This window comes from Topomyia yanbarensis, chromosome 1, assembly GCF_030247195.1.
Source record: "Topomyia yanbarensis strain Yona2022 chromosome 1, ASM3024719v1, whole genome shotgun sequence".
In the NCBI taxonomy this organism is placed as follows: Eukaryota; Metazoa; Arthropoda; class Insecta; order Diptera; family Culicidae; genus Topomyia; species Topomyia yanbarensis.
Genome location: NC_080670.1, coordinates 19307291 through 19334354, shown reverse-complemented (window position 1 = coordinate 19334354; position 27064 = coordinate 19307291). Strand labels below are relative to the sequence as shown.

At 43.8% G+C, this 27064-nt stretch overlaps 1 protein-coding gene across 6 annotated transcripts in view; it reads right to left on the bottom strand.

The window, feature by feature from the left end:
- Positions 1-27064, bottom strand: part of LOC131677051 (homeobox protein prospero-like) — a 247251-nt gene that overhangs the window by 10304 nt on the left and 209883 nt on the right. For 4 of the 6 annotated variants that reach the window (XM_058956573.1, XM_058956572.1, XM_058956571.1 and 1 more), the window contains exons 3-4: positions 19782-23956; positions 18950-19126 (exon numbers count right to left, since the gene is read on the bottom strand). In XM_058956573.1, coding sequence (XP_058812556.1) covers positions 18950-19126; positions 19782-23677 — 4073 coding nt within the window. In that variant the 5' untranslated portion in view covers positions 23678-23956. The remainder of the gene's footprint in view (positions 1-18949; positions 19127-19781; positions 23957-27064) is intronic. The other 2 variants (XM_058956576.1, XM_058956575.1) reach the window with 2 other exon arrangements.

Here is a 27064-nt window from a genome sequence, read left to right as displayed (position 1 = left end):
AACTATAATATTTAATATTTCTGATTGTTTGTAGGGTAAATGATATTGTAAAATTGTATCCGGGTTAACACTACTAACATCTCATTAGGCCCATTTTTGACAACAGCGAATCAAATGCACAGAGGCAGTGATCCAACTAACGAATCACGACTGTAATTAAATTTAATAGGTCCCAAGATCAACCAGGACACAACGGTCAACTTTTTTTTAATTTCAAAATTTCAGCATCAAGCCAACGAATGTTTGAAAGTTCCTCTCCACCGAACTTCATTTCCCACAACTAAATATTTACGCTTGATTATTACGCAACCATTCTGGTCGTAAGACGGTCCGATGAATTGAAAGATTTCCTCGTCGGCACCATACTCAGCTGGAACCTAATTTCCCCCTTTTCGGTGCAACCGTCACATGAGGGCATTTAAATTCTTCGATGTAAACTAAATAGTACCTACGAATAAAAGAAATAAGAATTAGGGTGTCGCCGGCAACTGGTGCCGTATGTGCTGCGCACGGTGACTTATTGGCGCTTTTCTTGCGTCCTCGGGTGACGAGGAGGTGTGCGCGGAGAGAGCGGAAAAGTTCGTTATTTCTTGCCTTTTATCGGTGAAGCAAAACACCAGTAGTTCTATAAGAATAAAAAAAGGCGGGAAGAAGTGTGTTCCTTCGGAGTGATCGTAATCGCTACCGGGTGGAGATATATGAGTGTTGTTTTGTTATTATTTTCAAAATTTGCTCGGTGGGAACCTGTGACACTGGGTGGAAAGCTTCGCGCTTGACTAATTCCGACCGTTGGTGAAAAGTTTCGTTACACTAATTGCCTTGTTAGAGCGCCGACCCGGGAAATATTTCCACTGAAACGTTTCTCTGGCAGGAGAAGCTATTCATCTTTAATGCAGACGCCTCTTCGTTATTCTTAATATTAAAGGATGCTAAATCCTAGTTCAAACAGAAGGCTCAATGGAGAACAAGAGCTGCGACAGAAAGGCACAAACTACTGTGGAAAGAAGAGATCACATTAATAATTGGCGGCTGCTTCCAGAGTCGAGATACAACTCGGAGACACTCCACGTGTGGAGCCCGGAGTACGGTACAGCCGCTGAGGCTACTATTGTGCGACTCAGCCGGATGACGATCGCTTCCGCCACTAGGATGTAGAGTGCGCTACACAGCATAGTGTGCTGATGAATTTTTAATGCCCCGGCAAAATAACTTAGCCAAATGCTCTCGCTTGTCACTGATGGATAATGTGCGCCAAGTATCATCACTCCCGAGGACCTGCAGTGCCGGGTGGGGAGTACCTATGCAAACAAAAGCGCACACAGAGTTGCGGATGATGGCCGCGCGAAAAATTTCTTCCCGTTTCCGCTGGCAGTGTTCCCTTTGACGTCTTTTGCGCTGAAATCTGTCACACGAGACTGCGTGCCGCGTGGTGAGGATACGACGGGGCCGGGGAGGGTCCTGGGATGAAACATGAAAAAACGACATTATCTCACATAATGTGCAATGAATAACGAGAAAACAAAGCACGACAGCAGTCCCCATACCGAGCGCCATGGTGTGCCAGGCTCGCCACAGTGCACGGATGACGGATGCACAGCTCCGGAGGAGGGATGTGACACATGGGCACAAAAAAAAATCGTAGAAACATTTTTCTCTCTTTAAAAAAGTGTATACACTGGTGGAAGGACATGTGATCTTTTGGGGTTGCTGTTCCGCAATGCCGTCCATAGAGAAATGGATGTAAGCCCCCAGTTGGCCTATGGTGAAATCATTCGGTAGGTTCTCAGCACTACTAAACTAACGGTGGAAGCTGGTGGTTTTTATGTTTTAAAATGTCGAGTCTATTGCTCTGTGACGCACCGCCATCTAGCACATGGCAGCCATAGAAATCGCATGAAGTCAGTGGCTTTTTGTCGCATTCCGTCGCTTGACAACGGGGTGCAATTGTGCTGACAATTACTCACTGATTAGGCAGCGATTATCATGTTTCCACATAACACGTTACTGCTTCCGGGGACAACTCTGGTAGGACTGGAGCAGGGATGTGACTACCGGGCCACTTACTAAGTATATTAGTAATTCAAATTAACTGTAGTTGATGCTGCCAGGCAGTAGTCCGCTTCCTTAGAGCTGTCCTACCTTCCGGCATTAGCATAGGGTAGAGCAGCTTTGCTGTCGAGTGGCCATTTCCGTGGAGGCGCTGAAGCTCAAAAGAACCAAAACAAACACCCATCGTTCGACGGGTGGAGATGAAGGAAGAGCTATCCCGGAGGTAGCACCATGTGAGTGCACTTATTTCACACTTTGCTGCCATGGAGTGGCTCCACCAAGCGCCAGCGGTGTTTGCCAACTAGACCTAGCCACACTTGAACCGTGCCGCGGCGTTCTGCCTAGCTGGAGAGACTTAAGCTGAGGGTGTTGGAAGATGCCACATCAGTGCTCGCTGTCGTCTGTGACGACACACGACACACCGATGTGACGGAGTGCATTCTGTGAAGGTGTGGAACCACTCACACGAACGATGCTAGCTGGTTTAGTAGAGCGAAGGCACTGTTGCATACCGTACAGGGTACAAGTGCCACTCACGGCTCAGTTGAAGCACACCGGCAAAAGATGGCGCTACCGTTGGTTGGTCGCCGGTGGAAGAAGGAGGGGATGGTTAAGCCTGCAGATTCTAACAATTTAATTACTATAATTATCGCATGGGTTGTGTGGAGTGCACTCTGGCCGACGATAGTGACACTACTTGCGAAAGAGCTTGAGTAGTTTGGGTTAGTTTTCTGCGCTGGCGGTTCGCGTGGGTTTCTTTTGTTGCTGTTGCATTGTTAGGTGGCCGGATCAGCGTTCGAATTTGACTTAATTTCTCGACCGAAAAACAACTATTTCATTTCTTTCAAAATTAAATGTCTCGTTCTCTGTTCCAGAAACCAACTGATGTCAATCTGTATAGTGAGCCCACATCGACGAACTGAAGCAGAACATACATACTAGCTATATGGGTTGGAAAAGGGCGCTAAAAGGACAGCTGCAGGTTCAACGACTGCATTGCAAAGCGAGATTTCTAAATCTCTGCGAACGTTTTTTTTTTTGGCAAACGTACACAACTAAACAAAAGACTTTAGCATAACGGACAACCCTGCAGGTAGGCTGAGAAAAGGAATAGACGAAATCTTAAAGACGCAAGCTGCAATTGAACACCTTTCTTTCAAGACGTTTGCCTTCCATCCCGGGCATTGTGCGTAGCTGCAAAGGGGAAATCGAAAAGGTAAACGAACGAACGTCGGAGGGGACCCGAAAGGTAAGTAACTTATGATTTCTTTCCGTCCCTTTTCCGTTATTCTGTCGACCCGACTATCGTGGACCGGGTCTCACGATATACCACAAAAAGGGTGATTTTCCCGCCGATTTGACATTCATTAGGGTGTTTTTTGGTTGGGATTGTTCGACTCTGAGCTTCGATGGATGGGAACGGTTCCGTAAGACGTTCGGAATAATCGACTGCCGGTAATCTTAAGTCGTGTTTACCTTTTTTTCTTTTGCTATGCAGATTAGCCGGGGATGTGCATCTTTTCGTTGTTAAACCGATTTTACTATTAGCAGCCGATGAAGCAGTTGTAAGTTGGGTAATGCATACATTAGAACTACTTTTTAAATAAAGATTCACGGATCTGGCTTTGCAAGTTGTTTTGGGCCTCTTACTTTGTAGACTGAATTGAGTTTTGAATGTTTACCGCAGGGAACGGAAAAAATCGCTGATGTAAACCCAAGTAAAAAAAAATAAAAGTACATGTCAGTGATGCTGATAACTTTGATAATTTAAATTATGGGACATTGCAAGACCACGTCATATGAGTAAAAATGCTCGAGAAAATGACAGTTTAGCGAGCTTGTTTTCATGGTGTTAGAATTCGAACAAAGTTTTCTGTGCTTGGTGGAATAAACAATTGACCTTTCTATTCCCGTTGAAAAAGAAAACGCGCTGAATTATTTCGTGATGAAAACAAAATATTTTGCACTGCAAAAATCGATTGAGGTTAGGTATTTCCTGATGAAAACTAACAAATTTCCTTTGACTTGAGTTTGCATCTGTGGTTGTAAATGAGCTGTCAGAAATCTTAATTTTCTAAACAAGCTCTCTGAACTGTTATTAAAGTGAGGTTATACATTTTCATGAAATATTCTTTAGCTTTGTTCCAGTACATCTTGCTGCTAGTTGTTCGAGAGCAAAAAGAACTAGCTTTACTCCGGTTTACTACTAGAAGGAAACATGGGAACGCAGAAACCAGTACGTCCTGTTTCTTCTGGTACTGGAGCGAACCTTGTCTCTTGTCGGGCCAAAGTGCCATCGATAAATAGTAAATATTCCTATTCGAAAACATTCAATTCTGTGAATATTTGTTTGGCAAATATATCTAAAATTTGTGTAGGCAATTTCTATAGTAGTAATGAAGATTTCTGACAGCTCATTTGCAACCACAGATGCAATGTATCGTCAAAAGAGACTGGTTTATAAGCCTTTCTATTCCCGTTAAAATGAAACGCTGCGGAATTATTTCGTGAGGAAAACAAACATTTTGCACTGCAAAAACCGGTTGAGGTTAGGTATTTCGTGAGGCAAACAAACCAAAATCCTTTGGCGATAAATTGCTTCTGTGGTTGTAAATGAGCTGTCAGAAATCTTAATTTTCATCACAAAATACCTAACCTCAACCAGTTTTCGCCGTGCAAAATGTTTTGTTTTACTCACGAAACAATACGGCATCATTTCCCAGTCAAACCGGTTTGGAATTCTAACAAATTCAGTATGGATTCCACCTCAAATGCAACAACCTATTCCGATTCAATCGGTTTCGGAATCGGTTGTTGCTTTTGAGCTGGAATACACATTGACTCCATTCAGGATTCCGAATCAAATTCCGAATAGTATGACCGGGCCGTCATGCGACCACCCACTGAGAAGTCCAAAAATTGTTTCAAAATCGTTCAACACGGGTCCAACGATGGACGTCTGTTGGACGGTTATTTGGACGTCGTCCGATGTTGGTCCAACGAACGTTCTTCATTGGACGATTTTGAAACCAACCGATATACACCTAATACACGTAACAACATCGACTGACCTTGACGGGCACTGCTGGTGGGCTTCCTTCATCGTTCTCCCACCCCGTCTAACCAGCAGCGGCCGGTTCGTTTCCGTTCGGCGGGCATTTAATTTTTTTAATTTCGCTAACTACTCCAGTTGAGATCCTTGATCTGCCTGTCTATTTAGCTGGCTGCCTGGTTAGACACCAACCTACGCAGCAGAAGAAGGGACCCTTCAATCAGTACAAATTAACATGAAGGATAACAATGCTTCCATCCGCATTCGGGGTGGGAAGAGGCTTTGGTTTATACCAAAAAGGGGTTAAATTTGCGTATGAAACAAAAAAAAACTCAGCAAGACACATTCGCCCAGTGGTTGATTTGCAACAGTAGGCTGCTAAAACGAGGAGCGGATGCTCAAGGAAATAAACATATCGCCCCCCAACAGTGATTTTGAACTAATGAGAATTGTTGGGAAATCGATTTTTGAAACAGGTGAAGCTGGCAAATATGAGTAGGAAATGCAAAACCAAAAAAGAAAACCTTTAAAATGTGCTTCAACTAGTTTGTCCAAGAACGAGCCAAAGAACGAATATTCGGTTCGGCGTTGAATGGCAGTTTTCTTTCCGTCCGACAAAATGACGAAAAAAAATCACCAGCATCAACTCGAACAAAAAAATGGCCGCACCTCTAATTAGCAGAATTACATTAATTAAGCAATTTTTAATTAAGTTTGCAGAAAACTTTACTTTCGCGATTTACTCCTTTCGAGGAGGCCGGCATTCGTCGTCGTCATCACCGTCGTCGTCGCCTGCTTTTTGTCCTTCGAACAACAAAAAACAACGGCTCGCGCTTTTCCGATGATGGCCGAAAACCGGCAGCGGTGCACACTGGCTGGTGTGGGAAACCAGGGCCCGAGTGAACATCGTTGGAAACGCAAAGTAGTCCTATATACATACTACTTCAAAGTGACGCCTCGTGCAATTCCTTGACTGGTGCTGTGATGGATTTTGGCGTTTTTAATAAGACACTATTTAACAGAACGGTAGGCAATGGAGGTTGAGAAATAGCAAACTAACAACTTGAGTTTAATAAAGATGATTTTAGTTTCGTGTGCGATTCGCGTGTTAGGTGTGTAAGTTCTACTCTGGGTTTACGTTTGTCGGGAGGCTAATTTTTTTATTTGAGCTGGATAATGCTATCTTTATTCGAAAAACTTTAAGGAGCAGACTAGAACCTCGGAGCAAGTTCATCGAGTGTGTCACAGGTAAGGGATCGTTCATAAGCTACCTAGATTATCCAGCTTTTTACGTGCCAAAATGGCGACCAGCATCGCCCAGTTCGTAATATGCCAACAGTTTTTTCATTGACAATCCAGCTTTTTGCGTGCCATAATGGCGGTCTAAATTGTTTAGTTCGTAATACGTTTAATTGCCCTTTTTGACAATAATCGTTTGCGTCATTCACCCAGTAAGAGGAAGCCATCCGACGTTAGTCCAATGCGTTGGATGTTTATTCAATGAACGCCCGACATCCTTAACTGGGCGTTGCTATCAAGCTGGCATAAACAATTATTGTCAAAAAGGGCAATTAAACGTATTACGAACTAAACAATTTAGACCGCCATTATGGCACGTAAAAATCTGGATAATTTGACACCTTCTCCCACCCTCATAGACAAGCAGACAATAAATAATGCACTAGGAAAAATCTGGGGAGAATTGTCATTAGGTCGTAAGTAACAATGAGAAAAAGCATTTCACTAAAGGGATAAATCAAAAAATTTCCCAAATAACCATAAGTATTAAGTCAATGCACAATACTGGCTATAAAATTGCACTAATGTTGCACTGAAACTCCATTGGAGCAGTAACAATACAATCAAGCTCTATATTAGCATAATAAATGTATGCTGATTTAACGCGTACATGCATGTATAGTTTACAGATGCATTTAGTGTCGTTATAGACCAAATATAAAGCCGATATAATGCTGTCAAATTACTGTTGATTTGTTCGTTATGCAGTTCCTCTTGAAAATTATTTTCGGCATATTTCATTTCATTCGAACACATGAAATATAGCCTAGGCAGCAAAAGCAGCGCTCTTGCCGTGAATGATGAGGCAAGGTACCCCTGTTCGAGACTAACCAATGGTAATGGTTACTTGGGTGATTTGAGGGTACCCATCCCGACATAGATATACCTATGTCACCCGTTTAATTTTATAGGCAAACAATATCCTCAGCGAATTTACTCTAAATTAGCTGTTTTTTAAGACCGCAAGAAAAAATTCTTTTTACTGCATAAAAAAGTTCTCTTAAAATGGAAGTAACCTCTTAAGAATACCTTTTAAGAACCTCTTAATAAGACTTAATTAGATTCATATTTCGTGTAACTTTGCTGAAGACACGAAAACGTCATTGAATAGTATTTACCACATTTCTGTGGTTTGGGTTCACTGTGCGACGAGCTTGAACTTCTAGTATGGGAGTTTTCTGGAATCTTACTTACTTGCATTATCACAGCTAGATGGCGTTGTACAGTACAATTAACTACTAAATCTGATAATCGGAAAGATAATTTGAATATCAACAATTTTGTCGAATACGGTAAATCGGTTCAATTTCGTTAGGAAAAGCACAGAAAACAGACATATAAGCTAGCACAAACTTTCCCGAAAAACCTGTGTAAACAGTTAAATGAAAACACGTTGAAAATCACCATCGCATACAGGTTTGCATGCGTGAGTCACCATTGTATCCAAGTTTGCACACAAGTCCCGTATAGCAATTGCTGGCCGATCGAAGCGCCGACCAGAGGCAAGTTGCTACTTGCTGTTGTCATTTCAAAGCGACAGTTTACTTTCTTACACAAATTGAAAACTTTACTTGCAAGTCAGTTCTCAGTGGGAAAAGTTAGTACACTATTAACATAGGGCTATCTGAGTGAGGGTTTGGCACGGGCCCTACCAGTAGTAGAACCAAAATACAGAACGTGATACTTTTGATAAATATTTCGGAGACACTAATGAAGAAAACTTAGTCGTTTCAACGTGAACAATACACCGCTATTTAAAAAAAAAAACGAATGCCAAATCACTTAAAAATACGATATAAGCTAATGCTATGATATGCCTTTCTGATCTTCTCAGAATGATTTAAAAAAAAAAATTCAAAGCCAATGACACTGCCGAAAAAACAAACAGCGATAAGTTCTATGAATAGACTCCGAAAGTCCAGATCAGCATACGAGACTAAAACTAATTGAAGGACAGTTCTAACCACCGACCGAACGTTTAGAAACGACAGACAAAATCTCACGCCCTCACTGACCTCCGCATGTAATACGCAACTGCACTTTGTCGATGTTAATCTAGTTTTTGTAAAATTTTGTCAAATTTGTCATATCTGTATGTTCGTACAATGGACGATGCTGAAGAAGATCGCACCCTCGGATCGAAATGTTGGCGTTAGTTAAAAAATAGTATCGACGCTATAGCATAGACTGCACAGCCAAAACATTTCCTTCTCGAGTTAATATCTCCGGTCAAAATTTGCGAAAAATATAAAACAACCTCATCGAAGTCCAGCACACCCGTAATGTGATTCGGAATGTTGGCTGATTTATGTTGGAATTCCAGTCAGAACAAGCGCACCACACTAAAATAAAAATACCAAATAGTCGCACAATTGAGACTCACAGAAAGAAGCCAGAAGAGTATCGTTCGTTTTCAGGGTTGAATCTCTGGTTGAAATGGTGAGCTATTCGAGATTTTTCGTGTTCCTGGAAGCGCTAAAATATATGGTAGCAATCCTGCCAAAGGTTAGCAGATACGAGTGTGAAGGAACATACAATGTTGTTCCATCCTGTGCGATTGCCATTCAAAATTTTCACTTACTGGAGCTTGGGGTGCTTGAAACCCTCTACCCGTGTTTTAGATCCACGTAAAACCAACTCGAATCAGTGAGAACACCGTCGATCTCAACTATGTAATCGGGTATGTAGACGCGATAGTTCTTCATCACCAGTAATGTCATTTTCTTGCTTTGGACAGAACTTCACAATTCGGAGCATATCTGCGGAGATACTTGTCCCGGTTGAATGTTTCCTAAATGAGACACCTCGAGCCAAATGAGTTCACGAATATACAGTTCCAGATTTGCGAGTGGAATTTACACAAAATGAGCGACAGTCAAACACAAATGATTTTATGTCGAATCTTTTGAAAATCGAACTTTTCGGTGTTTGTTTGTTTCCCATAACGGTGTGTACGGAATGCCGTCTCGAACAGTGTTACTGCAGTAGGTTTAGCCGCCATAATAATATATATTTCGAGACTTCATCACCTCTCTAGTGTGCCACATCTGGTCGACATCTAGCGTTAGATCGCGAATAGAGTTTATGAACGCAACAGGACGAAAGCTACAATGATAAAACACGACTCGTGTGTTTGTTTGTACCAACGTGAATCATGAAATACGCCTTCGAAAAACGACTGACGACAAAATTAACGTGTTTTACTCTATTTATAGATTTTTCAATTATTAAAAAAAAACAACGACCATGAATATTCTTCTAAAACGATCACACACTCCTCCATTTACAAAATTCCTCTAGAACCGATAGACAAACGTTAAATTCGGCGTCTCTGAAGAATTGGTTTTACCACTTTCGAAGATGCTTAGCCCAAAATGAAACGACATTCCGGCCCCTGAACAATAATCTAGAGCAAAGATTGACACAGGACTGATAAGAGCACTCGGGATTTGAATAGCAAGTGTTTTAGCGAATCTCTACATGTACAAACTGCGAACAGGGCGAGAGTCCGAATTCGCTGGTCAATGTTCAACCTCCCCTCGAATGAAGTCGCCGAGTTGATTGACAATTGTTGGCTTAGCATGGGACGGCGAATCCCGAAATCGAAATCCAATGCAATTCCCTAGTTAAACAAGAGCTAGAATGGGGCGGAACAAGACCACAGGTTCTAAAACACCCCCTTCCCCGCAAACCAGCGTCGGGATAATTGATCGAATGCAAATTTACTTTCTATTTCGCTGGTTCGGCGAGTAGAGGAAGAAAGACGGCAAACCAGCTTGCTAACAGGTTCAATTTCTTCTCCGGAGTTGGAATTGTACAGTACGCCATCTGAGGGTCTATCAGTTGCCGATCGGCACTCGTTGGAACGAACGACTGTTTAGGCTATAAAATTTTCGGTTATAAATTATGTTTAGTTCAATCTGTAACAGACCCCCCCCCCCCCCCGGGAGAACGCGAGAATCTGCTGAACTGGAAACTGGAATGTTGGGTGGGGCTCGGACGGAACCGACCGCCACCAAGAATCTAATATGCAAAGCCCATTCCGGTACTGCCCTGCGGTAGGTTCCGAGTTTAGTGGAGCGGACCGGGTTGGTGGTAGAACGGCATCGATTCGCATCTCACAGCTATGCTCTCGTTTTGGACACGTTCCCATGTTAGTTAACTTGCACATGCACTTTTTTTTCGTCAAAGTTTCAAAACAAATGCAACAAAAAACGTCGTTCGCGGGGCTGAATTTTGAAACACGAATGCAAACACGCGAAAATTTCACATTCATCATGTGTGCCTTCGCAGAAAAATCGCAGAATGGCCAGTCTCCCGTTCTACCGGGACAGAATGCATTCACCATTGCATTGGTGGGTGACCAGGTGGTGCGATATGGTAGATAGCGGTGGGAAGGGGTTGGCTATTTTTTGCGCTGGCATCGTCAGGCTAAAATCTCTTTTGATGGCTGCATGTGTGGACGATTCCCCAGAAAATCCCTAACTGAAAGAGCGATAGGAGGTTGAGAACCGAGAAAAAGGGACTGTTGCGGGGACACCGAATTCGCGAATGAAAATGCAAAAATTTTCCGAAACGTGCCCGGGCTGCGGTCATTTGCCCCTTTCTCCCTAACTCTGCTTGCTTTTGGGGAGGGGGTGGGACGGCCTGACGGAGCATCCAGAGCGAGTTCGAGTTCGATCGCAAAAAAGCTGGGAAATAAATTGCGTCCATATTCGGTTAGAATTAATAGCATTTGTTATTATGTCTGCTTTGTCACACCGTTGGCAAATGCTGGCTAGGGAAAGCTCGGGACCGAATCGGAGTCTGCGGGACTGCATTCGATGCACAGGCAAATGCATTTTATGGTTCATATCTGGCTGGTTCGCCCGATTCGAAATGTGTGTATGTGGGGGGTTTGGGCTGTATTCAGCGCTTTTTGGGCCTCGCTTCAATCATGCCATCCTCTGGAGAGATGTGCATGCATGTACGTGTAGGCTCTGCGGATCACTGTTTTTGTGGTGCCTTTGCACATGCACCAGTCAGTCCTGGAACGATTAATCCTGGACCTGGACCGGGCTCTGTGATCTGGACATTTTGCCGCCGTCCCACACGGAGGATGAGGAACGATTTGTGACTATATACACACATATAGCATGCGTTTTTGCCGGTGCTGCAGGAAATTTTCGAGTCCCCTTCTGCGATAAAGTGCAATTGCAATTTAATGCCCATTGTGTGTATGTGCGAGATAGATACACATTGCCTGGCGACCAGTATGCGTTTTCCGGCTGATCATCGGTCGGCAGTGGGGGGACTGGTGTACCGGTGGAGACAAGTGAAATGCAATAGAAGCCTATCCGCCCACTCCCTCGCTGCTGTGGGATCCCGCAAACAAAAAAAAATCGGGCTTCCAGGAGGTGTTTCTATTCTCTGTTTTTGCAGAAGCGTTTATCCCTGTATGGTTTCCCCATATACACCGGTCAAAAGCACACACTTTTTCGAGTGCAAACTTTGCCAAAACAAATAGACACTGTACCCGGCAGGCCTCTCGGTAGAGAGTGCTTTGCTTGGTTGAAAAAAAAAATAATTGCAGATGGTGTCCAGTGCAAAAGGGCTTAACACTATTATCTTCTCGTTCATGTTGTTGTAGTAGAACGCATTTGCCGGACGATTGACCACCAGCAGAACTCGGAAATATTTTCAAAGTACTCTTCGCGCGCGCACACATACACACACTGACATAAACTTGCAGCAGCAAAAGTGCAGACGACTATAAATCTGCTGAAGCGAATCCCATTTTTCGGTCTAAGGCTCTGTGCTCTATCGAAGAGGGCTGCTGCGGTTATCGGATTATTGTCATTTCTTACGGCTCATTGGCTTACCCCGCTCCGGAGCAGGATACGGACTTTAAAACCGGCTCCGGTTTCTTTACAGTGAGGTATTCGTCCGAATGACAGGATTAGCTAAAATATTTAAATAGGCTATAGATAGGTCGAATCGTTTGAGTTTTTCGAAATAAAAATTCGGACAAATCTGCTGATTTGGTGAAATGAATTAAAGTTGTATTGAAAGTTTCGTTTGGTGGTTGTGTTGCGAGCTGATGTAAACATTTAGAGCGAATATTGGTGAGGTTATGGTCAACGGCCAAAACACATTCTCTAATGCTATGCAACTAGGTTCTATCTTTTTATATATTTCTCCCGGAGGAGAAAATTGGGTGAAAACCATTTGGGCAAAGAAGGGTTGTATAGAAGTGCCAACTGAATTTAATTTTGCACAGAAACTCGCGATCTAGCAAGGAAATTGTAGCTGTTCATTAACGGAGAAAACGCAGATGGCAGAAAGTAATTACAACCTAATTCGAATAGGGTTAAGACAATATTGAAATGAGAAAAAGATTCGTCGTTCTACTGAGTAAACGAGAAATAAAACGAGTCTGGAATTATAGTTGCGAAAGTTTAGGACAAAAGTCGTAGAAAGGTTCTGATTGACAGCCAAAATAACATCTCTCAAGTTGTGCAATTTGCCTCTATGAAATCACCAAGTTTGATCGACTTATTGATCTGGCACGACACGAGATGATTTCCTCCAACAAGCTTGAATTAATTCTCGATTTATAATTTGTACGGAAACTCATGCTTTTGCAAGAAACTGGCAACTGTTGATGAAAAACTTATATTGTACTCTAATCGTCATTCGGGGTCTTTACCCTAAATGGATGACGCAGGTACGCATTAGAAGAACTCTCATAATTAGCACTGATGACGCAGGTGACAGAGGTTAATGACAAAATAATTTGAATGAGGTTCAAACTACAGACACAGACTAGCGGAGAGAAAAACAGTAAAACTAGCAACCATGAATGTAAACTGGCACCACGGAAGCTCCCATAAGCTTTGCATGGGCTTCCTCTTGTACTTCCCCTCTCAAAACCCTCTTGCTCGTTTGGCTGCACTTTTTGACAGTCCGTTTGACTGCAATTTTTGACACTTCGCTAGTCTGTGTATAAAGTGTCTGTAGTTCAAACAACACAAAATAAATTCTCGATAAACATATGATAAGAGCTTAAAAGCCAAACGTCAAAATTCTTTTTGAGGAGAAATTATGGAGAAACCGTTATTATCCAAGCACGGTGCACAGCAGCCAACGAAAACCGCTGTCAGCTCTTGAGCGTTTTTTTCAAAAAGACATAGGGTAAAGTGCCTATTTTCACCATACTAAGCTGGGTGCCTCACTTATTCATTAATTTCTCGGCCTACAATCAATGGAATGCGAAAAAATGACATCAACAGCTTTGCTTCGTAGTTAAGAACCAATATAATAACACAAATGCGCTGAAAACAGTGAAATTCTCGTGTTTGAGCGCAACGAAAACTCGAATCGAGTGCCCCTATTGTTGCGCTACCATTTGACTCAATACGTTGAACAAAGATGGCAGACACTGCTCTAACCAACGGCTTCAAATGGGTCGGGTGATAAAAGAAACATGGCGTAAATGGGCTCATCACCCTACATATCTACAATGAGTGACTTATTGTTCACTTTCTCTTCTTTTAATAATTCGGTCGCTTTAACATTTATCCCTCAACTCATTGCATACTATGCTAGTCAAGACCGCCGTCTTTCGATATGTACTGTAAAATAAGTGGAAAGTGTTTTAGTGACGCCGTAAAAATCGAAAGAGAAAGTAAACAAAGAGTCACTCATTGTAGATACGTCGTTTTGAATAAAAGCTCTAGAGTTAATACATTTTGACAGCAGTTGGGGTCAGAACCTGACTCAGTTTCGCTTCAAGCAAAAACGACACAAGTTATTATGTAAACAATACAAGCAAACTGTCAAAAATGAACACTCGAGTTCATTTGAGATGGCGCCGTAAAGAATTCAATAGTACTATGTAGTCCGTGCTATGATTAAGTTGTTGAAGGGGATTTACAATATTCTCAATCAGCAGCGAATGTACCGGACGAATTCTACAGTATGAAGCCCTTTCTGCATTACGGTAAGGCAATGAAGCAATGAAGCCGCTCGCTCTAAACATCGATTTTTTGCTGAGGACCGGCAGTTTTGCTGGATTACGGACGACTCAGACGATACATCAGCTTCCGTCAACGTCAACGGAATGTCACCGTTCCGTCAGGATAAGTTACATGCAGTTAAATGGAGGCACACACACACAACATCAACGGCACGGAACGTTTTGAAGTACGGCATGTGTGAACGGGCGCAAAAGAAACGTATTTAACTTATCCTGACGGAACGGTGACGTTCCGTTGACGTTGACGGAATCTGATGTATCGACTGAATCGCGCTTTATCGTTGCCTGGGGGTTCGTTGAGAATTTTGGCTGAGCTTCGATCATCAAATGCTGCGAACAATATCCGGCGGGACATGCGAAAATGGAGTGTGGCGCAGACGCATAGATCAAGTTGTACCAAGTATACAAAACTGCGGATATTGTTGAACAATCAGTGCAATAGGCTGATCATGTCGTACGAATGTCGGAAGAAAGAATTGTAAAAACAATATTCAGCAGGGAGCCAGGAAGGGAACGCCGACATCGTGGGAGGCCACGAACACGATGGCTATACGCAGTGGAAGAGGACGCTGAGATTCCTGAACGTGAGGGGGAACTGGACGGAAGCCGCGACATAGATTGAGCTCTACGGTACGCCTGGCATTGGCGAGATGACGCTGTAGCCAACAAGGTATCAAGGTAGGTACAGACGAACCTGCCTAGTGGGCCGCGTGGCATCCGGCGGGTTCAAATATTCTAGCTCCCATGTCACAGGAGGCGACTGAAAACTGGAGTCTCTAAGTCAAGGTTTACGACATCGAAAAACCTTCTCGTTTAAGCAATCTAGCTTGGGTGTATTCCAAGATAATGAGGGTGCTTTTAACAATTTGTCCTTCAGTCTATTGTGGAAGCGACACGCGGTCATGGAATGCTTATATGTATCTCGAGTTGGATTATGCAATGCTTAGTATTCACATTGTTTGACCGTGACTAAGAGAGGGGATGAGGGAGTTCAGTATTTGTAGCTGTTCTCATGGTGCTGTTCTGTCACCTTTATTATGGAACCTAGATGCTGACGGCTTGTTGAGGAAACTCTTGGATTTCCAACCTGAGGGTTTGCTGACATTTACCTCTGATACAGAGCTCCTATCCCTACCTCCATGTGACGATAGCTGGGGTACGAGCAAACTTGGCGAAGATCGGGTAATAAACCACGGTGTGATCTTTGGACATGTGATAATAGGGAAAAGTGAAAGTGGAAGAGTGTCTGTCCACCATGTTAGGAGCGGTTCTAAACAACAAAACAATCCCGAAAAATGTAAATGAGGATACAGGACGGAAAAATCGGCCAATCACAGGGCAAATTTTAATGGAATGTGATTGATAACTTGGTATTTGGAATGTCAGAACCTACGAAAGCCCCTACATTTCGACATCAGCTGCAAAAAGTAAGTGTCGTGATCGCAGATCTTCAGGAAGTTCGATGGCGCGGCACAGGAGAATGAAAATACCGCGCACTTAACCCAACTGCGGGTACCTTGTTCAAGTACCACGTCTACTAAAGCGGCGACGAGAAGGCAGAACACGGGGTGGGTTTTATAGCAGCTACAGGTCATTAGGTGGCGGCCGGATAGTGATCGTATTTGCGTGTTGAGGGTAAAGGACAAGTTCTTCAACTATACTAAATAGAAGAATTGATAAATTCTATGAGCGTCTAGACAAGACCTACGAAGAATGTCCAAAAACTGTCGTAAAACTCATCATCGATGACACAAATGCACTGGTCGGTAGGGGAGAATTCATTCTCCCGGTTATTGGCATGGAGAGCTTCCACGCCCCAAATTTCACCGTAGTCCGAGGTATGGCTATCTTCAGCACCTATTTAGCTAAAAAGAAGTCTACCTGGAGACACCCGAATGGCAAAACTTGCTCGAAAATCTAACATGTTTTAATGGAGCGTCGGCATTTCTCCGATGTCAGTGATGCCAGAACCTTCCGAGGACCGAATGTCGACTCTGACCATTATCTGATGGCGTAAAAGCCTCGTGCAAGACTGTCCAGCATAGCCGGTTCCAGGCATGAGAGATCCATGCGACCAAACATCATACAGCGACGTGCATAATCCTCAACTGAGAGTGTTTTCGAGCATTATGCTCGAAAGCTCAATAGGCGAATCGAAAATCGACCAATATGAACGCAGCGTATCAACAGGAAGTGCTGCATGCCACAAGTAGAAACCAGCGGAATGTCCGAATCCACGTTGCGTGCCAAAAAGTGACGACGAATGAGAAAGACCAGGTCAGAAACCGAACGCTTGCAGCGGCTACACGTCAGAACAGAGAACGATAAAGTAAACTGAGGACAGCCGAGAAAAAACTTCATCGGCGTAAGAAACGTGGACACGACGAAAAGGTACTCGCTGAAGCAGAGGGTAACTTTGCGAGAAATGACGCGCAGAAGTTCTACAAAACGATCAGCAACATGAGGAGAAGAAGCAGTTCGACACCGGTCATGATTAACGACCGGGACTGGAATCTGTTGATAGATCGTACAGAGTGGCTGCTAGGTGAAAGGAGCACTTTGAGTTGCTATTGAATGGATAAACAAGTAGAGAAGGCACAAACAGAATGAGAATTGGGGCTGATGGACAAGCTGTGATCTACTCACACTAGACGAAGGGCGAAAGATTATCCGCAGAGCAGAAAAACGGTAAGTCCGTTGAGAAGGGCGGAGTCCCGGCCGAACTTTTAAAAGTTGAGTGTGACCGTCTGTATGAAGCAAACCACTGCGTGATCGGAAAGATCTAGATGGAAGAAGAAATGCCTTCGAATTGGTTGGATGGCCTCATATACCTTATGTTTGAGAAAGGTCGAAACTCGAGTGTAAAAATTACTGAGACAAAACGACCCTCAATGGTGCCTGCAAGGTACTTTCTCGTGTTCTGTTTAGCAGACTGCGTCCGTTGGCTCAATCCATTGTCCATAAATTCCAAAGCGGATTTCGTAAAGGACGATCAACGACGGACCAAATATGTGCCATGTAACGAATTCTGGATTAATTCCGACAATACAGCATGCGGACTCGCCATCTGCCACTAGACGGTGCTACCACAGAGAACAGACATCCATGATCGAACAAAAATATTTAAAAAACGTGTGCAAACATTTGAATAAACGATAAACACTAGCGCCGCCACACCAACCTATCCCAACTATCCGTCAAATCCATTCCGGAGCCGGTTCGAAATCCTGAATGGATTCAGTTTGGAATCTTGCTCAAAGAAAACAACCGATTCTGACTCTATCGGTTCATGCATTTGAGCTGGGATTCATACTGGAAGTCCGAACCGGTTCCGGACTAGTTTGACTGGGTAGAGGAATAACCACTGTCAATTCAGTTGAACTCAGCCACAAAAAACATGACGACAGTAGCGCACCTGGTTTGGATATCCCAACTACCTTCGAAACCGTTAGAGATTTTTACACAAGTTGAGTGCTGTAGATGGACGTCTGTTCTCTGTGGTGCTACGGTTGGTCAGGAGACTACCAACAATCAGTATACGAACCTTACGTGCAACCTTGGATACAACGGATGTTAACGTGTGCGAAATTGCATGCGATGTGTTTATGTCTGTCCCCTGTTATTTTAAATCTTTTAAGTGTCATACTCATTCAGCTGTAAAGCCCCAAAAAATTTGGTGATAATCACTAAAACTTACTTTGAAATTTCTTTCAAAAATTGCACGATACATATGCGCAAAAAATGCAAGGATTTCCTTTGAATGACATTCAAGAAATCCGCTGGTAGGGAAGGCGAGAAAATGAATGAAAATGAGTCACTGTGATGAAACAAAATCAAACATCTTTTCAAAACAATAAACTTTTGACCTTTTGAAACATCAAACACCGAAATACAAGCACCATCGGGCGATCCGAATTCACCGGCGTTAATTGACTATTAGCTTGAACCTCGCTTTCCGATAAATTCTGCGCGTGTGTATTTTCCACCACCAACCCTCGCGCGCATTAGAAGAACTCTCATAATTAGCACTGAATAATTAACAGCACCAAGCCGGCCGTATGGCAGCACGTACCCAGCCACCCATTCGCCGGCGATGTCACAATCAATCAAATTTCATCATTTAATTCCCTATCAGGAAATGCAATGCCTGATCATTGTCTCTTAATGGCGGACTCCCGGTGAGAATCCCCCCAACCACCGAAATCAACAACAACCACCGCCCACTCCAGTGGCAGTGCTCCCACAGGTCGCTCCTCCATTCGAGCGCGCAACTATTTCCGCTTGTTTTGATTGATAACTACGTATGCACAATTTCCAATTTAATTAATTGACGAACGTTGGCGTGTTTGAGTTGAACAGACAAAATCCCAGCTGCTCTGATTCAAGCCGCAGAGATCACAGGTTATGTATTCCATTAATTCACTAGCTTCTAGGCCGTATCCTGACTGTATGGATATACTTTTAATTGCCCGCCCGATTGCCTGTTTGAAAATAACCATCACACAGAGGATAAATCAAAAGTCCGGACTCACCTGAAGTTGGAGAACCACTTGACCAGCTGGGCGGTGTTGTTCTTGTTGAACTTGATATCCGGGAAGTACATCTTCAGCACGGCCGAACTCGGGTAGCGCACCCAGAAGAACATCAGCTTCGCCTTGCGCAGGTGCATCGGGGTCAATGTTGACGAGTGCTCCGGAGTTAAGGAAAATCTAGTTTGTTTTGTGGGTGGGTGTACATAGACGTATTGGTATTGATTGAAACCGTGGGGCGAATTTTCGGTTTGATTACTATTTGCAGTCTGTCGCCAGGGGCATTTGTCTGCCGGGTTCACTTGGAAGGATTCGATGAAGCAATGCGCTAATCCTGTATTCAGGTAACTAAAGCGATTTTTCCTTTCTGAGGAGAAACTATAAAAGTGATTGCTTTCTCTAGTAGAAATTGCGAAAAGAACCCTACACCGCTTGGCTGCATGGTGGCTCGCAAATCTGATTAGGCAAAGGATAGAGGGAGGAGCTGTAATGCCTTTAATTTATTTAAGTTTGTAATAGCGAAACATCGGGGCTTTAATGTTTAAAGGTGCCCAATAATGACACCTTGGAACTTTCCAACGCTAGCCAAAGTAGAAAAAAATGAAGACAACAATCGGTTAATTCCCACGAATTTTTTTCCTTAGTCACCCGATATAAGCGTTACAATTAAAGAAAAGACCCACCGCAAGACGGTTGGTAATAAAATATTAAGTGGCAAAAAAAAAAACAATACAGGAAACTAAAGCGTGAAAAAACATCCTCCTGTGTAACCAGATGCAAATAGTAATTAAAAAGAAATTATCGAATGTTGAGTGGAATTGTAAAAAAGACTTGCTTTGAAAAGGATATAGTAGGCTCCATGCCGTTGTAGGAGATGTCGTTGACCGAGTTGCAGTCCGAGTTGCGATCGTTGACGTCCATCGAGGCACGGATGTGACCGTAGTCGGGCGAATTGCCGTGGTGGGCAGCTGCCAGCAGTGCCGGATGCAGCATCGTAGGCGGGTGCGGTAGCGGAGGAGAATCCCGTGGGTCCATCAGACCGTTGATACCGGGCGGGCTCGAGGACACCTTCATGTGGTGGAACTGTGACGGTTGCGGCCCATGGGGACCACCGTGCGGGGGGCCATGAGGGTTGAAGAAGGGGCTGTAGGGCGAAAACACTTGGGACTCGTGCAGGGAGGGGTTCGGTATCGCAACCGACGTGGGTAACGACACGGGAAGCATCGAAGGCGGTGGCTGATGGTAGGAGCCACGTGGAGAGGGGCTCTCGGTTGGTGTGCTCGCTTGCACGCTCGGTGGCTGGCTGTTGAACTGTTGCTGTGGGTTATTGTTTTTGCTAATGTTGTTGTTGTTATTGTTGATGTTGTTACTAATGTTGTTGTTGTTGCCACTATTGCCGCTGTTGTTCAAGCCGTTGTTGTTACTATTGTTGCTACCTTGATTGCTATTGTTTTGCTCTATCTGGATAGGATTGCCAGAAGGGATGATTCCGTCCTGGGCCAGAATCCTACTCACAGTTCGTGGGGTGATTCGAGTGTCGGTGACCTTATGACGTTTCTTCTTCGGCGTCACGACAAGGCTCAGTGCTTCGGCTTGTTCCGGGTTTTCCCTTGGTTCTGGCATACAGAACGGGTTAACCTGGCTGTTTCCGAGGGCATTCATGGAGTTGTACAGTGCTGCGGCCGCTACCGAGTTGAGGTTCTGCGGTGGCTTCGGCGTTTGGAACATAGCTGTAGAAGGAGAAGGTCGAACATGAGGTGGCATATTGATTTGGTTCAGGTTATTCTTGGAGTCGTGCGGGGGCACATTGTTCACATGCATCGGCATTCCCATGGGAGGAAACGCGGTGCCGTTCAGCCGTGGCCCGTTACCCTGCGGACCGCTCATCATCGGGTTTCCAGCGGAAGGCTGATTCACCACGTTCGGATTCGGCGCACTATTGAGACTAGAAGAATTAAGCATTGGTCCATTACCTGACAGATTGCTACTGCTGTTGTTGACGTTAGCTCCGCGATCGGATGAAACCTTTGTCCGCGGAGACTTGGCACGATCCAAGAGCTGCGATGCCATCATCAGATCCTTGTTGAGCTGTTCGGCTGCTGCTGCCGCTGCTTCCGACTGTTTCCCCAGGAATCGACGCTGATGGACAAACCTCGTCACGATCGAATCGACCAGATTGGAGAGCGAGGCTGTAATTTCCGTTTTCAAAACATCGGCTAGACCTTCTAGGTCTGTGCCGGACATTTGCCCTACCGAGCTATTACTGGAACGCATCAAGTTGAGCCGACTGGTTAGATCCGATGGAATGGTCGAACCTTTCGGAATCAGCGGCATATGCGGCAGTTGTGGCATTTGTGGTGGCGAGATATGACTCGTCTGAGAAGGTTGTTGCTGCTGCATTTGTTGTTGCTGTTGTTGTTGTTGTTGTTGCAGCTGCATGTGTTGTTGTTGTTGTTGCTGCTGTTGTTGATGCTGGGACTGATTTGATTGATGAGGAGGTGATTGCAACTGAGGTTGAGATGCTTGATTTTGTGGTTGAACTTGTTGTTGCATCAATTGCTGGTTGGTATTTTGCATGTTTCTCTCTTGTTGCTGCTGTTGCTGATGCTGCATCTGCTGTTGTTGTTGTTGCTGGTGCTGATGCTGTTGCTGCTGCTGCAGTGCCTGCTGCTGTAGCAACTGCTGGTTGGAGTTTTGCAGGTTTCTCTCCTGCTGTTCAGCGACTTCTTTAACCATTCGCGCTTCCTGTTCCATAAACAGTTTCTGATACATAGCGGCATTGCTCATCTGATTGTGCTGGCTCATACCGTCGTGTGGGAGGCCAGCTTGCTGCATATGTTGCAGAAAGAGATGCGTTCCATTGAAACCGGTCTGCAGGTGTGGGTGAGTGGGCAACTGATTGTGAATCTTAGCGGACATCATTTTGCTCATCATCTGGAGCATACTCGACGCGTCCGCATTCTTACCGACGTCCTTGATCGGGGTCGATGCGGGTGAACTTTGCATCAGCGACTTATCCGGTGTGAGGTCGGGATTGGAGTCGTCTTCCATGATATCACTAACACTGTCGTCCACCTCCTGGGTGTCCGATTGCTGCTCCATTCGCGAACATAATTGCACATATTTTTGTTGCATCTCGGCTAACTGTTCCTGCATCGATCGCAGCTGGGACTTAAGTACGTCTTTTTCCACTCGCTTCTGATGGATATGCGGAGTAATTTCCATATCGTCGTCATCATCGTCCGGTTCAACGCTTGCACCCAGCATAAAGTTCTGAAGCGTGAGGCCCAGATTCAAACCGGCTGCTGCAGCGGCAGCGTACCGTTCTGCGGCACTGTTATCGTGCTGCTGCGGATGATACAACTTACGCTTTTTGCATCCGTTAACTTGTCCCGGCTGCGAAGATAGCAGGGCAGGACTGACTCGCAAAGAGGACACAATGTTTTCCACTCGTGCTCGCTTCAGTGTTAATGATTCCGAGTCGTTCTTACTCTGCACCGGACTTGGCGTCCGACCATTCCGATCTTTGTCCTCTAGACAATCGTCGATGTCTAGTTCTTGTTTGGTAATCACCACACCATTGCTACCCGAGCCAGGTGAGGGCATGGTTTCATCGGTTTCGTCTGGAAGTGAAGCTACCAGCTCATCAATCACATCGGTTTTTTCCTGCTTTGGGTTTATACTGGAACACCTTCCACCACTACCACCGGTGCTGCTGGAGTTTATTCCACCGTTCAGCAGCCGCTCGGTATGTGCCAGCTCTGAGGCTAGCAGATCATCACAATTGTTGGCGTTAGAATTGAGAGAAATTGGCCTATTAGACTGACTGTTATCACTGTTATTGGTTTGATTATTGGTCGCACTATTTTTGTGGTTCACTTTGGTTGAAGCACTATTATTATGAGCACCTAGGTCACTAGAGTCACTAACATCACCACTACCACCGTTCACTGATTCACACTTAGTAATGTCGTAAATGTTATTATTTTTACTAATCACGTTGTTATTATCGGGTGATATCCGGTCACCGAGCGCACTGCTTTGATTGCTCACCGTTCGCAGCTCGTGATCGAGGGCCATCAACTCCTTCTTGCCCTGGAGAATGTTGCGCAACATATGATGCGCCAGATCGTTCGGCTGTGGTGTTCTAGAACCACCGTCAAGGTCTATAACACCACTGCTGTTACTGTTACTATTGTTATTGCCACTGTTGGCAGTGTTGTTCTGACTGTTGCTTCTCCTTCGGCCCATCATGGTCACAGATCCATCAGACGTGGGCGAATTGTTATTAGCGCTGTTATTATTGTTGTTCGTACTGCTGTTGTTGTTATTGTTGTTCAGATTCGTTGAACTTTCGAATCCGTGTTTGCTGATTGGGGTATTGCTGTCCGCTGCATTGGCTGCTTCGATCGACGATAGCATAATACTGTCCGGATCAGTGGCGTCCTGTGCTTGCTTCACTTGTCTACCCAACAACTCGTTGAGCATTTTGTTGGCCGGTCCGTAACCACCGGGACCAAACAGTCCACCGAAATGCTGCTGGCTTTGGCTAAAAATAGCCCCGTATAGACCACCGCTCATGAAGGACGGTCTTGAACTAAAGTTCGGGATCGAAGAATAACTATTTCTTGGCTCTCCCGCGTCTACGCGCTGTCTGGCTCGTTTGTGTTTCTTTAGCAACTTATCGACGTACAAACCGAAAGAATCACTGTCCTCCTCTGATGACATCATAAGTGGCAAACAGCTTTATTGGCCCACGGACCAGCGCGCGGTGGGAGAAACTCTCCCCTCTCCACTGTCGTTGCTTGTGTTGCACCCGGTCGTATTTGCCACTAATCTCCTTACTACTATACCAAGAACAACGCTGGCAGTACATGCGACGACTTGAACACTGACTACGACTGCAACGACGACGGCTACGATGACGACTGGCAAGCGCCCCTTCCAACAATTCCGAACAATACCCCTCTCTTAACCCGGCCTTATGTTTCCCCTTCCATCGCATGGGACCTGAAATGAAAGATGACGAAAAAAGAAGCACACGAAGAACGGAGTTAATAAGGGAATGGCAACAACAAACAAAAAAAGAAAACCAAAAGTCGTTACACATTCGAGCGGGAGCGAGATACGCGGCCGGCCGGTCTCGTTGATCGGAGCGAGACATCGGTATTAGCGCATTCAAGCAGCAGTCGCGTGTTTTGTGTGCCTCTATCGCAAGAGGGGAGGTAGAATATCTTGGCTGTGTGGAGCTTGTTTTTTTTTCGTTCGTCGTTTTCGTCGCTCTGTTTGACGTGCACCATCAGCAGAGTACACCACGGCAGGGACTTTGGTAGTGGTTGTGAGTCGAAGAGGAGAAGAGAAGGCTTTCGGTGAAAAACTTGATGTTTCATTGTGCATGCAGAAGGAAAACCTTCGACTGTCAACGGACAGTGCACGCGAGGTTGCGCAGGCAGTCCTAGTTTTTTGTTTTCGTTGGCCGACTGGAAGATTCTTGTGAAACCGGATAGGAACCGGCTGCTAGGGTGGCTATGAAACTTCCAATTTGGGGTTTTGGTCTTTCCATTGTTAATAAGAAATTGGAAAAATAATGAAGATTAAGTTCTTCTTTTATTGCATATCTCGGTAGAACTCAGTTTTCAAACACTAACAATACCTACTAGACAAACATGTCAAAAGATCAAAGGCACCATCCATAAATGACGTAGCATTTTTGAGCGATTTCTAGCACCCCCTCCCCCATCGTAGCATTTCGTCACAAACTTCTAAATACCCCCGCTGGTAATTACGTAGCTTGACGGTAACTCTACCCCCCCCCCCCCTTGTCCATGCAAAATTTTAAAACAATAAAAAACGATAGTTATTACCCTTTAAAAAAGCTACGTAGCATGACAAGACCCCCTACCCCCCTGTCGTCACACATCATCACAAAATACAAAACTCCCCCCTCCCCCATATAATGCTACGTCATTTATGGATGGTCCCAAAGTATAAATTGTTCACTTTGTCTTCCGTTAAGGGGGGATCATATAAACGGTATAATAATCATAATCATATTAAATCGCGTGATACAAAAAAGTTTTCATGTTAAAGGCTCAAACTTTTTTTTTATTTTGGTGACTATTACAAACGTGTTTTTTTCGTTCAATTATATTCGTGAGCTTGGAAGAGATTACCGCGCGAAGTCGACATGTTTTTTTTATCGATTTTGATGATATTGATGTCAAATAAAAATAATTTCAAGCTCTTTTTTAGTTTTTCATTATTTTTTGCTAAAAAATGATGGATGGGGTAATGGTCCAAGAGCGTTTAAATGGGGGGAGGTAAGTGGGCTGTGTGTCTGGTCAGTGGGAGGGTAAAAACCTCTATACATATATTATTGTCGTTTTTCATATTTTGCAAATCATCAACCTTAAGTATATTGTAGGCTAATACCTAATAATTTTTAAATGTCTACAGTGCCCAGTAGTTTTTTTCACCAAAAAAATGCGATTATTCACGCGAAAACAGTAAAGCGTGGATCAATGATGTCTTTTGGGCTGTTTTATGATGATCCAAGACTTTCATTTTGGTTATATAGTTATAATGATTAATCCCCTTGAAATGAGATATTTGTTTCATTTTTTTATGTACGAAAAACAGGATGAATTTTCAGCAATTTTGAAGAGTTAGTTTTTGTGAACTTTTTTACCGAAGACCAATATTCTCCACAATACAAAGTTATAGACCGTTGTTTGTGAATAACTCCTCAAAAACTTTTTTAATATAACTTCTTAAGTAAGTAGAATATAAAAAAACGGATTTTTTTTATTGATGTAAAATGTGCTTTAGGGTCTTGGAAATAATATACCAAAAATCCCAGGAGACAATAATTGCTAAATGTTCAAATTTTCAATTCAACGCATCTTATGTATATCCCGAGCGTATTGAAAACCTTTGCAGCGTTTTTCTCGAAATCACATTTTTTTAAACTGGCCCGAAATATTCAAAATTGATTTCTCCAGCGATGTACGTAGGATTTTATTTTTTTGGTTAATTTTTTTAATCAGCAATTTTGTGTCGATTTTTATGACATTTTCAGAGTTTTTTTTCACTAAAAAGAGCGCATTTTCGCACAAAACAAGATGTTGAAAAAAATCCACGTACGTCGCTTGTTATTGTTATAAGATATAAAAAAAACTTTGATTTTAAGCTCTAGGTTGAAAATTACAGGAGATAAGTTCCCTTCCCAAAAAGAGGCGTCTACGGGAAAAGGCTACAAGGCCGCCATCTTGTGACAAAATTGCTTGAAAATAAATAAATATTATAAATCCTATTTGACGAGATCACGATTCACCTCTTTATAGCGCCTAGAAAAGTTTTGATGCATGGCGATTTTTTCGTGTTCTACAGTGGTGTAATCCCTTAATTTATCATTTGACAAAAATGGCAGAAAAAATCATAAATATGGTCCGTACTACATTTCACACCATGAAAAACCTTCCGGTCACGCAAAGCTGGCTAGAACCGAGAGAGCGCTCGGTTGTATCCGGCCGACACGTCGATGGGCTTCTTCGCTCCGGGGTGAAGCCGGCAGTGATCACAAGCCATCGAACTAGCCATCGAAGTAGTGAAGCAAACTCTTTCGGCATGGTTGCCGTAAACGAAATGATAGAACTGTTATGTAACATAACCTACTTGCAATCATTGACAATTCACCGGTTGACCGTCACCACAGATTGAAAGATAATTGTGATTGAGATGACTGTCCTCGTACACACATTTACTTCAACATCTGCAATAGCTCAGAGAAGCTACCTGGGACCGTTGATGTTTCTGCTTTTCTTCAATAATATTTAATGCCTAAGCTTCCTCGCTGGTCCTTCGCAGACGATCTCAAATTATTTCGTTTCATCCGTTAAATTGAGAATTGCAAATATCTGAAACAATAGCTTGAATTCTGTAAAATAGATGTTAGTAGTGTAACGAAAATTCGCATGACATTTAGGCAGAACTCTGTCTGTCAGACCGCAAAAAGAATCAGGGTAGGAGAGTACTCCTTCAACCGTCCTGGGTTTTTACGTGCCTGATATGGTCACTGTATCATTAACCAATTTGTGTTTATGCATCCCAGTCAAAAAG